At 36.8% G+C, this 12,436-nt stretch overlaps 2 protein-coding genes across 5 annotated transcripts; one reads left to right on the top strand and one right to left on the bottom strand.

The window, feature by feature from the left end:
- The first annotated feature begins 40 nt into the window (after positions 1–40).
- Positions 41–3,962, top strand: LOC128677110 (cytochrome P450 6a2-like). Its single transcript, XM_053757725.2, has 5 exons — positions 41–862; positions 1,296–1,498; positions 1,831–2,079; positions 2,905–3,156; positions 3,381–3,962. Exons 1-5 carry the CDS (start codon positions 213–215, stop codon positions 3,572–3,574), a joined length of 1,548 nt encoding a protein of 515 aa, XP_053613700.1. The 5' UTR covers positions 41–212; the 3' UTR covers positions 3,575–3,962.
- LOC128677109 (uncharacterized protein) lies at positions 3,952–10,703 on the bottom strand. Of its 4 annotated transcripts, none has more exons than XM_053757722.2 (6): positions 10,525–10,702; positions 8,387–8,569; positions 7,747–7,891; positions 6,296–6,439; positions 5,571–5,679; positions 3,952–5,131 (listed from the first exon to the last, which is right to left on the bottom strand). In XM_053757722.2, exons 1-6 carry the CDS (start codon positions 10,604–10,606, stop codon positions 4,295–4,297), a joined length of 1,500 nt encoding a protein of 499 aa, XP_053613697.1. In that variant the 5' UTR covers positions 10,607–10,702; the 3' UTR covers positions 3,952–4,294. The 4 variants fall into 4 exon arrangements, with proteins under 4 accessions (XP_053613697.1, XP_053613696.1, XP_053613698.1 ...); XM_053757721.2 differs by having other exon boundaries at positions 5,571–5,784; XM_053757723.1 differs by lacking the exon at positions 10,525–10,702 and adding an exon at positions 8,802–8,874 and having other exon boundaries at positions 5,571–5,784.
- Positions 10,704–12,436: the final 1,733 nt, after the last annotated feature.

Genomic DNA, 12,436 nt, shown 5'->3' on the forward strand with positions numbered 1-12,436 from the left:
CTTAGTCAGCTTTAACATTTTGAAATGTTGGATCCAGTATGCATGCAGTGAGTAGCCTTCATGTCTCAGTTGCTGGTGTAGTCGCAACCATTGCGAGAGCGCACGCACACTTCCAAAATAATGGAATCCATATCGTAAATTAATTAAACCGAGTATAATAAAATAAAAACGAAAACAAAACGTAAGTGTCAGTGAAGTGAATAATTACCAAAATGGCGGTGTTTCTAATATTATTTACTGTTGCACTTATATGCATTTACATATGGTTTCAATACAAATTCACGTATTGGACAAGGAAGGGCCTGAGCGGTCCCAAACCCGCATTCCCATGGGGCAATATAGGCGACGTAATCAAAGGAAAGATTCAGTTTTTCCAGCCGTACTGCGACATATACTTTAAGTTCAAACATTTGCCATACGTCGGGATGTACTCTTTCCATCGGCCAATATTGTGTGTTAACGACTTGGAAATAGCTAAACATATTCTGATTAAAGATTTTGAACACTTCCAAGGCCGGGGAACGTACTCGGGAGGGGTGGGCGATCCTCTAGCAGAGAATCTGTTCAACATATTTGGAAAACCGTGGAAAAGATTGCGTCTGAAAATGTCGCCTACATTTTCTTCACGGAAGCTGAAGACTATGTTCCCTTTCGTGGAAAGTATCGCGAATGAGGCGAGGAACTACGCGGACATGTTGCACTCGAACGGTGAAGCGATAAATTTCACGGAGTTCTACGGCAGATACGCTATGGAAATAATCGCTAACATCGGTTTCGGGGTGGAATGCAACGGGATAAACAATCCAGAATCAGAGTTTTTCAATCGAGGCCGTGAGTACTTTGAAACCCGGTCCTGGTATTGGTGAGTATTATTTCTAATAGTCTTTTTTTTGTCCTATTTTCTCGTTACTCGTATTCGACACGGCTTAGTCATCATAAATTGAATAAAACACACAACACGTTCTTCGCAATATCAATACAGTGTTTGCCATTATCTACTCCATTTTATAGTTAGCTGACAAGCCATTAGATACCATGAGTGACCTAGATGTTTCCTCACGATATTTACCTTCACTAGCTAGTTACATGCCATGAAAACAACCACGCATAACTAAGTTCCCTAAAATCCATCTTGGAGGGACCATTGATGGATCTTTTTGCAACGTACTGTACAGGTGCATCGTAAGATTGAACCTGGGGCCATTCCAACCCTGGGCTTCGGGGAGTCCTAGCCTCGAATCTGACGATCTAATCGGTGACAGATACGTGTTCAATTGATACTGGGTGTTCAACAGGACTTTAATCCGTTCGTTCGCGTTCATCGCTCCGGACGCGTTCGATAAGTTGCGTATAAAGCGGATCAGCCCACGGGTAGCCAATTTCTTCTACGGGCTGGTGAAACAGACGGTCGCCTACCGTGAGGAACATGGTTATAAGAGAAACGATTTCTTGCAGACTCTCATTGAATTGAGGAATGGACAGTTTGTTGATGAAAAGGGTAAGACCATTGAACTATACAACAACACACCAACAAGCAAGTAAACAACTCACCAACCTAAACAAATTCATAGAAAAAAATCGGAGTTATTTCCTCCACATAAAGTTCCATGTATGGTAGCTTGATACGATTACCGTTGACTATACATTATATCTTGATGTGTAAGACAAATAATTTATTTGATAAAAATGCTTTTATTTTAACAAATAAATAAAATAATTTATATTAAATTAAACTACTTTCCTTATGTTATTCTTTAATCTATAAATTTAAAATTGAAGGAATACTTATAATTTCTATTTCCATAAACTATATCAGTCAAGTCGTTTCAGGTAACATAAAGCATATCGAGGACTTTCCGTTCTCAATGCAAGACGTGGCCGCTAACACTATGGTGTACATGATAGCTGGCTACGAAACCTCCGCCACCACAGGCCAGTTCGCTGCGTACCAACTTGCCCAGAACCCACACATCCAGGGCAGAGTGAGAGAGGAAATCAACAATGTCTTGGACAAATACAACGGAGAGTGCACGTATGAGGCCCAAAATGAAATGCACTACTTTAACATGGTGCTAGATGGTAGGTTGTAATGTTTAGTTTATATATTACCTAGTATAAAAATATAGATAAGGTCAAAAAATTTCCTATTCTACTATGAAAACTGCAAAAACAGCTTTAGTTTTTTAACGAAGTATTTGAGTAATGTATGCTAGCTGTAATGTAATGTATATTTTATAAGAGAAAAGATTGTATTTTTGTTTGTGACGAATAGATAAACCCAAAAACTACTAGACCGATTCTGATCAAATTTTTACACAAAGATAGAGCGTGATTGTTTTGTACGGCAGACCGTTTATTTTTTAGTCGCAGGCGTAACGCTAGTACGAGTAAGTACATATTTTGCGCTCCTTCAGATACTCTTTGGAATTACATTAATAATTGACTTCATTTAGTAATATTTCAAATTATGATACATATTCATATAATACTATTATGCCGTAGGTCACGGTCAAAGTTGTAAAACAAATCTGAGAGCCTGGTCAGAAATTCTAACAATATGAAATGTCAGGTGTTTGACCTTGCAACCCACTCGACGAAAGATAAACATAAAAAAAGATAATATTTTAGGTTTTGATAAATGAAATGAATAAATAAATAATTTAAATAGCTACTAGTTTCTCTTACTTATTTATTACTATTTAGGAAGACTTACAGCTAAGTACACATACCTACGTATAGAAATGGCAGTAAAAAGGCAGAGCCAATTAAAACTCTCCACAGGTAAAAACGTCAGGTAAAAGTCGACATAGTGACACAACGGTTAAGTTACTACTTACGGTTAAGTATATTCTCAGGCTCACATAAATGATAGAATCAAACACAAAAACTGTTATTTTTCTCCAGAAACGATGAGAATGTACCCGTCAATGCGCGCCTTATTCCGGCGATGCAACAAGGAGTACACTATTCCCAATACGAATATAGTCATAGAGAAGGGCACATTGGTGTTCGTGCCGGTACAGGCGATCCACATGGACCCGGACTTGTTTCCGGAACCGGAGAAGTTCGACCCGGAACGGTTTACTCCAGAGAAGAAGGCGAAACTGCACCCTTGTCAGTGGATGCCTTTTGGTGAAGGACCTCGGAAGTGTTTAGGTGTGTTATCTCGTAAATAACATAAAATATTAATAATATAATAGCTATTAACATTTAACTAAGTCAATTACGATCGATTATCATTAGAACTTTAATTTCTTTGTCAAGAGTTCAGTTGGCTGCATTACAGTGAGAAAGGGTCATTGCAGAAAAATGATAATAGAAATATTTTTCTTCGCGTTACAATTTTTAAAGATTTAATTACAAAAAATGTACTCTTTCAGGTGTGAAACAAGGTTACATCCAGTCGAAGATGGCATTAGTGAAAATTCTGCAAAAATATGAGCTATATCTAGACAAACGGACATCTGTGCCTGTGAAAGTAAAGCCTTCTTGCCTGGTCTGCTCGGCGGAAGGCGGGGTATGGTTGCGGCTGAGGGAGATCAACAACAACACGCAGAGCAAGCCTCCGCAGTGACTGTCACAAGTGATGGTAGCATGGCTGCTCTGCCGGTTCAAAGTCGGGAATTTTCTAAATTGATATATTCAAGCGGAATGCATAAAAAGGAAAGTCTTACTTTAATTACACCTTTTTTCTGACTACAAAACTAAAATGGGCAGAAAAGTAGATGTTGACTTAAAAAAAACATTGTTCCCGGTTTTGAAGTCCTTTTTTAACCATATCACGATGGGGTGTCTACGAATTAGACTTGATGTCCGATAGGAATCAAGATGACGACGGTGGTGTGGCCTTGTGATGCTAGGGATATTGGTGTGAATGACGAAATACGATTATTTTGTAACAAATACATATGTACTGTAATTTTTTAATTTATGCAAATAGACTAAATAATAATTTTAACCAAGGTTATTTTATTGCAATTTATAACTGTATTTCCTAAGTAAACCTACCTACGTTAATTTAAATAATATGTCAGAGGAGGCGATAATAAAGTCTCTGTGAATAATTAATATTATTTTTAGATTAAATTTTGATTATGCTATGCTTCCAATTATGGAGATATAAGGTAAATCCTCCTTCAAACAAATAAGGAAATAAAAGACTCATTATTTTTAGCTCTAAATGTACAACGTAGATTTATGTGCATTCAAAATATCAAAAGACTACAGTCATTCCCGTAGGATATACAAAAAATAAGGATATACCTACAAATTTCTATGAATAATTAGTTCGTTCCTAATCTTGTTTTTCTTTTTTACGTGTTTGAGATTTCTTATTTGCTTTTTCGTCGGAATTATCTGAAGACGAATCAGCGTCGCTTGCGCCATCTTTCGGCTCTGTGATCTGAACTTTTTGGGTAGTAGACTTCTTTTCCACAAGTTTTTTACGCCTCTGTTCAGTCTGGATAGATACGTGTTTCAAATTAGATTTTTTTCGATACTGGCTTGTCCCGGCCCCTAAATTTTGGTTTTTATATTTCCTAGATAATTTTCCCCTCATTGATTCTGTTATATTTACATTTGACGTGGAACATTTTGTACCTTCATATTGAGGAATATTTCCACTTTCACTTGTATTTTCATTAGAACTTTCTATTTTATCCTCGCTATATTCTGACATTTTCTTTACGAAATTGTGATTACTCAATGACTCGATTTTTGAGTGTCCGTACTGACGTACTACTTCCAGGATAAGGCTCGGTGGAGATTCCGTAGCGGAGCTCGGCGTAGATGATCTCGGCAGACTGATATTTTCAACAAGATCAAAAACCATTTTGACAATAAAATAGTGCTCTTTCTTAACTGACAGAAGTACCCGCTGTTTTTCCAATCGGAATTTCTCTTCTGGTACCAACGACACGTCAGAAGTTGCTTGATTAACTGATCCTTTTTCATCATAATACAACATAAACATCAAATTGGTAGCATCAGCATCTCTTTTGTCAGTAGCCATATCCGTATCCTTAAACTGGACTTTATTGGTAGCTGTTGATACCAGTGAGGTTAGTGATATGTCAGAAGTGTAGATCCAACGATCTGGAGAAACTGTACGGACATGTGTTTCTTTTTGTTCCTTAAAGGGTTGACAAAATTTATGTATTGAATGGGTAAAGATAAACTTCGTTAAATTTTTTATTATATGTGTACCTATTAATGAAAGATACTCTCAAGATGCAAGTTGAAGTGAGCGACGATTACAGCATGCTGAGGACTGATGCCGAAACTGATGATTAGTATTTTCATTTCTATGAAACTGTCGACGCTGACAACGACTTGTCGCTAGCTACATGGAAATAAATTTGGTGGTGTGGTGGTTACGTGTCGCGAACTCATGTAGCCCCTACACGCCAATGTAATTAGTGTATTTTAATTACCAAATACTGGGACCAACGGTTTAACGTGTCTTTCAAAGCAAAAAAATGTCTTTATGGTTATCCATGCTATGACCGATTATTGCGATAGTTGCTTAACAGCCACATGGCTTAACAGCAAAATATAAATAAGATAAATACCAGCATTTTGTCAGCGTCTCCAATGAGGTCGACGTTGACTCTGACGAGCTGGAAGTCGACGACCATGATGACTCTGACCAAGGCCAGTATAGCGGACAGAAGCCAGCAGCTGGTATGCAACCAAGCGGACAGTATGGTGAGCCGCGTAGCTTGGTATACGCCTCTGATGCGGCGCTCATATACCAAGGTAGCAACGTTCACAGTGTAAGAACAACTATCAAAAAACAACAACTGTTAAACCTCGTTCGCGCACTCGGGCGGTTGAAAATCAGCTGTTACGCCTAGTTAGTAACGTTTAGTTGAGCTGTAATTTATCTATCATCAACAGCCATTTAAATATTCCCACTGCTGGGTCACAGGCCTTCAATACATGTTTGGTCATCCATTCAATGGCCGACCATTTTGGGAGTGTCTTAACCACCACTATCACAGGCCGAGCGCGCTAACGCTCATCAATCTACTTATACATTCTAATGCTTGTTTTAGTTTGTTCATTTGTTTGCTTCGTACGTGGCTGCAAATTTAGGTAACGAAGAGTTTCAGGTAAAACCACTGACTGACATCTGGAAAGTAATATTCCTTGGAGAATGTATATTTGTAGTAGCGCTGAAAGAGGATTTACGAAAATTGCTACGGTAACAACGACAAATCGAAATACGGAATATTTATGCGCTGAACCACAAGTTGGAGGTAAAATTAACGTTATATTAATAGAGGATAAATACGTAGGGCTGCCGGTGATCTCACTGAGCTTCAGACAGAGTTCCTCCAGACCGTTGTGAGTGAGTGACGACGAGTAGATGCAGACCCCGCCCATCGCCAGAGAGAATACGAACACTGGAGGCAAAATGCGCCAGGGCCGCTGCAAACTGAAAATATAAAAATGGGTGCTTATTTTTAAAAAGAACATTTATATTTATATACATAATAAAACTGTGAGCTATGTTTATCTTGGAGATAATTTTAATTTGAGTCTAAGATATTGAAATCTTAAAGTTTAAAATAATAAAATTCAAAGTAAGATACGAATTTAAATAAAATACATTTAATTTTAATTCACTTTCTGCTTTCGTAATAATTGCTTGCTATGGATTTCGTAATTTCCCTTGACTATATTTAGATCGCTCTTGTATGTGTGTATATCCATCAAACTTATATATTATGCATGCAATTGCAAAATATTTGGCATTGTGAGTTTATTCACATTTAACTTGCGTTTTAATAACGCTGTTACTAGTTGGAAGTATCAAGGATCCTTTGTATTAATTAGTCACTACCAACACTACTGTGTTTTATTTTTAAGATACCCTTAAAATCTAACAGATTTATGCGCTTTGTTTCTTCTAGCTCATATTTGATAAGTAATATTTTAAGATTTTTTCAATATTTAAATTGGATTTCACAAAAAATAAGTTTCACATAAAGGTATTTAATCATTAGCTGCTTTATTCTATTGCACTGTTGAGTTAATTTTTAGTTGTCATTATGCAAAGGCATTTCGAGAAGTTGGCGTTTCAGGAAGTAGGCATTCTGAGCAATAGTTATTTCGAGCAGTTGGTATTTCGAGAAGTTGGCAATATGATAAGTTGTCGATTCGCGAGCGGTTGGCATTTTAGGAAGTTGCCATTATGAGCGGCTACGTTCATTTCATATGCCTCATTTAAAATCAATTCATTAGCTTAAAGTTTCATAGAAACTTTCTCAAGTTCGTATAAAACTTAATTTTTTTAATTACCCCCTTAGGGGTAGATTTCCAACATAAAAATTATCCTTGTTCGTGTTCCGTAACGGTCTTCATTTTCCAGTGAATTTCATAATCGGAGAATCTGTTTCGAAGATTACATTGAACAAACAGATAAAGCGAAACAACAATTTGGTGAGCTTATGGAAGCGTGTTAATAATACTATGATATGAAAAATGCAGTTATTTTGAAATTATTATCGAAATACATTTAAAATTTATTTATTGGTATATGTGGATGGGAATCCATCCATGGTTTAATTAGTTAATTTGTTATTTTCTCATCTGCAGACCATCTTTCTTTTGCTTCATTTTTGATGTTTAGAATACATCAAAATCTATATTATGATCTCGAATCAATATCCGAGATCATACATAGGTTAAATCATAATATAAGCGAAGCTGCAGGTAGCAATTAGTGTAAAAAAGTGATACCCTGATAAAGTACGGCTGCCAGTGGAGCACATGAGGAACATGGTGGTCCACACGAGGCCGAAGATGCCCGACACAAGAGGAACGTAGGTTGGCAAGTAACACGCACTTTTTTCTACCCATTGCGTACTAAGGAAGTCCACGGGCACTGCGAAAAGGTGTAAATGTAGTTAGATGCACTCGACCAGAATATAATTCTGTAGTCATAAGCCCTCTATTGGGCTACAGAATTAGAATTCTGATGGATTCAGTAATTCCTTCAGTTAGTCCCTACTACTTTGTATTGGCAATCAAAAGATTTGAGTCTTATGAGAACCTTGTTGCGCTCTAAAAAGTTGTGTGACGGTACGCGAGGCAGAGGCAAATGGAGCTGGGAAGCTGTAAAAAAATGGCTGCGCTCCATTCAGAATGGCGCATTACATTATTGCTGTGCACTTCTTCTGCTGGGTCCTTCTCTATATTTGGTCTGTGGTTAAGTAATTACTAATCCCTCATCTGAGTATTGTACCCGATTGCCTCATGCATCGCTAAGCATCGGAGCCCAGGTTGGGTAGAAAAGTATGTTGCTCAGTATTGTCTGTATGTATACCCTGAACATCACAAAATCCCTATAGGAGCATGATAACAGAAAAAGAAGGCATACTATCACTAGCATTAGCTCCCACAGGGACGAATTCATAGATGACGTTATGCCGTAGAGAGGTAAGGCTCTGGAGCTTCGGGAATAAAACGCATTTCTCGTCGAACATGTACATCAGCATGTGGAAACAAAACGTGCAGAAGCAACCGAATATAAAGGCCAGGAAGAATAGGAGAATGTGTGCGCCTGAAACATTTACATATCAAAACTTCACATGCACAGCATATCATATGCACAATCCTACTCTCTTATTCATAAAAAATTAAAGTAGGTATATACGTATTATCACTATCGCACTTGACATTGGCAGAACGTGACAAACGTAATTTAACTTAAAGTAGGTAGGTATTCTTTAATTTTTTTACGAATAAGAGAAACAAAAAATTGCAAATGCATGCAAAGTTGCTTTATGGCTTACTGTCAGGTTAATAAAAAATATCCGCTTATTAGAGCCATGGCCCATTGCTCAGTAGTGCTCCGTTATTATTTTCTATAGGTATTGATACTGACGTGCGTTGACGTACGTCAAAACTTCATACAATTTCTGTGTAAGTGTGTTGTCCGTCGTCGGACGTCAAAATGACGGAGCGCGACTGAGCGCCATGGCGCTTAGGCCCGGAACAGTTCTGTTATTTTTTGTATCTCGTTCTTTCAATGTCAGATACTGAAAAGACTACGAATACATAGCTATTTCAGTCTCGATTAGAACATTTATTCATATGGCGAATAGAGTTGAGGGTCTGTCATGCAGTTAAATAAATACACACAGTATGAATTATTTAAAGTTAAGTACAAAAAAAGGATTATTTTACTTTCATCACTTATTTTAACAGCATAAGCTTATACACCAATTTAACAAGTACTTCATGAACAGCGAGACTCGAAACGATAATGTCATGGTTTAATAAATAAAAAATATTTATTAAGTGACGATTCCCGTTAAAAGTAGAAATAAGATTTGCCTAGACTGTGGATGTTGTGGCCCACTGCTGGGCAAAAGCCTTCCCCTTCTTCTTCCCGTCAATAGGAATTTGCCGATATCGCCTCGCCATCACTTTTTTAGAAACAAGATAAATTAGATAAATAAAATTATATGGTTCAATGGGTTGACACGCTAATTACACGTGTTCTTACATATGCGATGCCATCATACAAAATCATGACACCAAATATGACTAGGTCAATAATTGCATCTCCGTGACTTTCATTTTGTGACGGTTCAAGGTTTGTGTGACGAGCCAGGGAGACGGTCAGTGTCAATAGCTACTTCACTCGAGATCGATAGTAAAGATAACAAAGATTTAAACTAATTTGGACCAGTAAAATTTACGTTAGCTTAAAGTATTGTAACTTTACTTTTTAAATTTTGGTTTGTGACATTATTATTTTGTGGTGGTACAGCGGATAAGCAATGATCGGTCACACGATGGGACAAAAAAATTATTAATATAAAAAAATATTAATATAGGTAATACATTTTTTATCTTGAGCTCTTTCGTGCGTCCGATAGTCGTTGGTCTCGGCTGTATATTTACAGTCGTTAAAGCCTCCAATTCATATTAATGATTTATGTCGTATTCATGTGGGCCTAACATGAATACGACATAAATCATTAACGAAATCCAGAAGTTGATGATAATCAATCCATCGACACCTTTACATGTTAGTATTTATCCTTATGGTTATTTTAGCAAATGTGAAAAATATGTTATTTCTATTAGCAAAACATTCTTTCCATTGTCATTATGGCGTCCGATCCCAATCATTTGTTAGTGAGGTATCGTTTCATATAAACGCGAACGAGGATAGACATAGGTACTAAGCAGGGCGAAAAATATTTTAGCAAAATCGTTCTGGCTGTAATGGTCTAATGATTCAATTGTCACAAACTCTATACTCCTATAAGGCCCAATCCAATCACTCAAAAAACGTGTCTATCGCAATGTATACCGGAGACTAAATAGCAAAATACCAGTTGTAAAATCTCAGCCGAATCTTCAGAATTTTACGGTTGGTTTTTACATCTTGTTTTTTTTGTAGAAACCCAAGCTTCGCATCATAGCCCCGATCGGATCCAGGCACACGCGAAGACATTCATATCCTATAGGTGTGCATAAGTCTAGTTCCCATAGTTTTCCTACCTTTCCAGGCGCCATTTATCTCATGTTCTCTCCTTTCGATTAATCTGTATTCTTCTAACAGAGGGATCCTGTTATTAGTCATTCTTAATTATAAATTAAACAGAACGCAACATTTTGGTTATTCATTGGTGCTGTTATTTGTCAACACATACGATATTGTCAAGATTCGACATATGTTCGACAATGAAGAAAACCAAGAGCGATATCCGTAAGGATTTTCTATTTCGATGAAAAATGTGAAAAAAGAGGTTTTCTTTCAATTGAAAAAGTGCTAAGGCCATGGAACTAGTAGGTACGTCTAAGAGACATTTCATCCGATGTCAGCTCACCCTGAGGTTCATCCTGATTTCTTCATTCATTTGTGGACCCGCGCGCCCTTTCTATGGGAACCATTATATAAGAATTTAAAAATAAATTATTGATATTGGATGAGCAAGTTACAGAGCAAGTTACAATAGGTAGAGTAAAAAATATTGAATTGGACATATAGTCGTATATGTATCATATATCTGTGGCAACATCTACCACGCCACATGCACAACGGCGCAAAATATTACAATAACATTCTGGCTATAAAAATATTTATTTAAGGAAACACAACTGCTAACAAACTGTAATAATATAACTACAAAAGTTATTACACAGAGTAAAACATTCACTATTGATCTGCAATATTTTCTATCAAAATATGTACTGTAACTCGAGATAATAGCAGGCATCGTTTAACTGGACGCCTCCAATGAAGATAATCTTTAGGGTTGGGATATCGAGAGGCAAGTATCAATATCGATAAAGGTTAATAACGCAGCTTATCTCTGATAATAAATTCCTAAAGCATAACATCAAGTTATGCTTATAGTATGGTCCTTCTAAATCTATGGTTTGCCATATGCCATGCGAAAAAATGGAACTGACAAGGTCTAATTTGGCAAGAATTCTTCTTCTTCTTGTCATATGGCTCCATTGTACGAATCCAAACTAATAACAATGTCTGACATAAGATTCTTGAGAATTACAAACATAGGAGTAATGCACTGTTGTGTTGGCCACAGCTTCGTCCGCGTAAATTTTCCATGGTATCAGTTATTTTTTCCGGTATAAAAGGTACCCTATGTCCTTCTCCATACTTCAAACTCCATATATCAAGACGATTGATTGAGCAGATAAAGCGTGAAGAGGTAACAAACAAACTTACTTTCGTATCCTTACATATCATAAAACAAATCCTCTGCCGCGTCTGTTTCTCTATTATTGCAGTAGTTTTTGAGTTTGGAATAAACTCAAAAACGAGTTTATCACAAACGCATAAACTACTACACGGATTTTCATGCGGTTTTCACCAGTGGAAAGTGTGATTTCCGAGGAAGGTTTAGATGTATAATTTATTATAATTGTACCCGAGCGAAGTCGGGACTGAACGCTAGTTTATAATATTAGTTAGGATTAGGATTAGTTACCCCAATTTGAAGATTGGGGTAACTAATTAAAGATTGGGGTTTTATGAATAAAAGTTAAACATAGCGATTATATTGGCAAGTTTTAGATTATGTTTTTGCCGAAACTGAAACATTGGCTCCAATAATATTTGAATATATGAAATAGCTGAATATTCGGTCGACAATACTTTCATTCTCTACTTTTCATCAAAATCCATTTCCGGGAGTTTAAGAACTTTTCCCCACGTTTAAGACACTATTTTACATTCTATATGTTAGTCGGTAGCATAATAGCTCCCAAGCGGAAGAACTGATTTACTTTTTCTTTAGCAAACGTTTGTGGCAAACCACTAGATTATAGCGAATTTGAAAGAAAACATCTTATTTTAGACGTCAACTAAGTATTGTATCGATAAAATTACAGGTATGGTTGGACATCCTTATCCTATTTGGCGCGGGGTGATACAGTACATATA

Source organism: Plodia interpunctella, chromosome 17, assembly GCF_027563975.2.
Source record: "Plodia interpunctella isolate USDA-ARS_2022_Savannah chromosome 17, ilPloInte3.2, whole genome shotgun sequence".
Lineage (NCBI taxonomy): Eukaryota > Metazoa > Arthropoda > Insecta > Lepidoptera > Pyralidae > Plodia > Plodia interpunctella.

Excerpts from the sequence above, each read along its gene's own strand:
- LOC128677110 (XM_053757725.2), top strand. The coding sequence starts at position 213 with ATGGCGGTGTTTCTAATATTATTTACTGTTGCACTTATATGCATTTAC. Across the intron at positions 863-1,295 it reads GAAACCCGGTCCTGGTATTG|GACTTTAATCCGTTCGTTCG; the intron begins GTGAGTATTATT and ends GGTGTTCAACAG. Across the intron at positions 1,499-1,830 it reads ACAGTTTGTTGATGAAAAGG|GTAACATAAAGCATATCGAG; the intron begins GTAAGACCATTG and ends AAGTCGTTTCAG.
- LOC128677109 (XM_053757721.2), bottom strand. The coding sequence starts at position 10,606 with ATGACTAATAACAGGATCCCTCTGTTAGAAGAATACAGATTAATCGAA. Across the intron at positions 8,570-10,524 it reads GATAAATGGCGCCTGGAAAG|GCGCACACATTCTCCTATTC; the intron begins GTAGGAAAACTA and ends TAAATGTTTCAG. Across the intron at positions 7,892-8,386 it reads GGGAGCTAATGCTAGTGATA|TGCCCGTGGACTTCCTTAGT; the intron begins GTATGCCTTCTT and ends ACCTTTTCGCAG.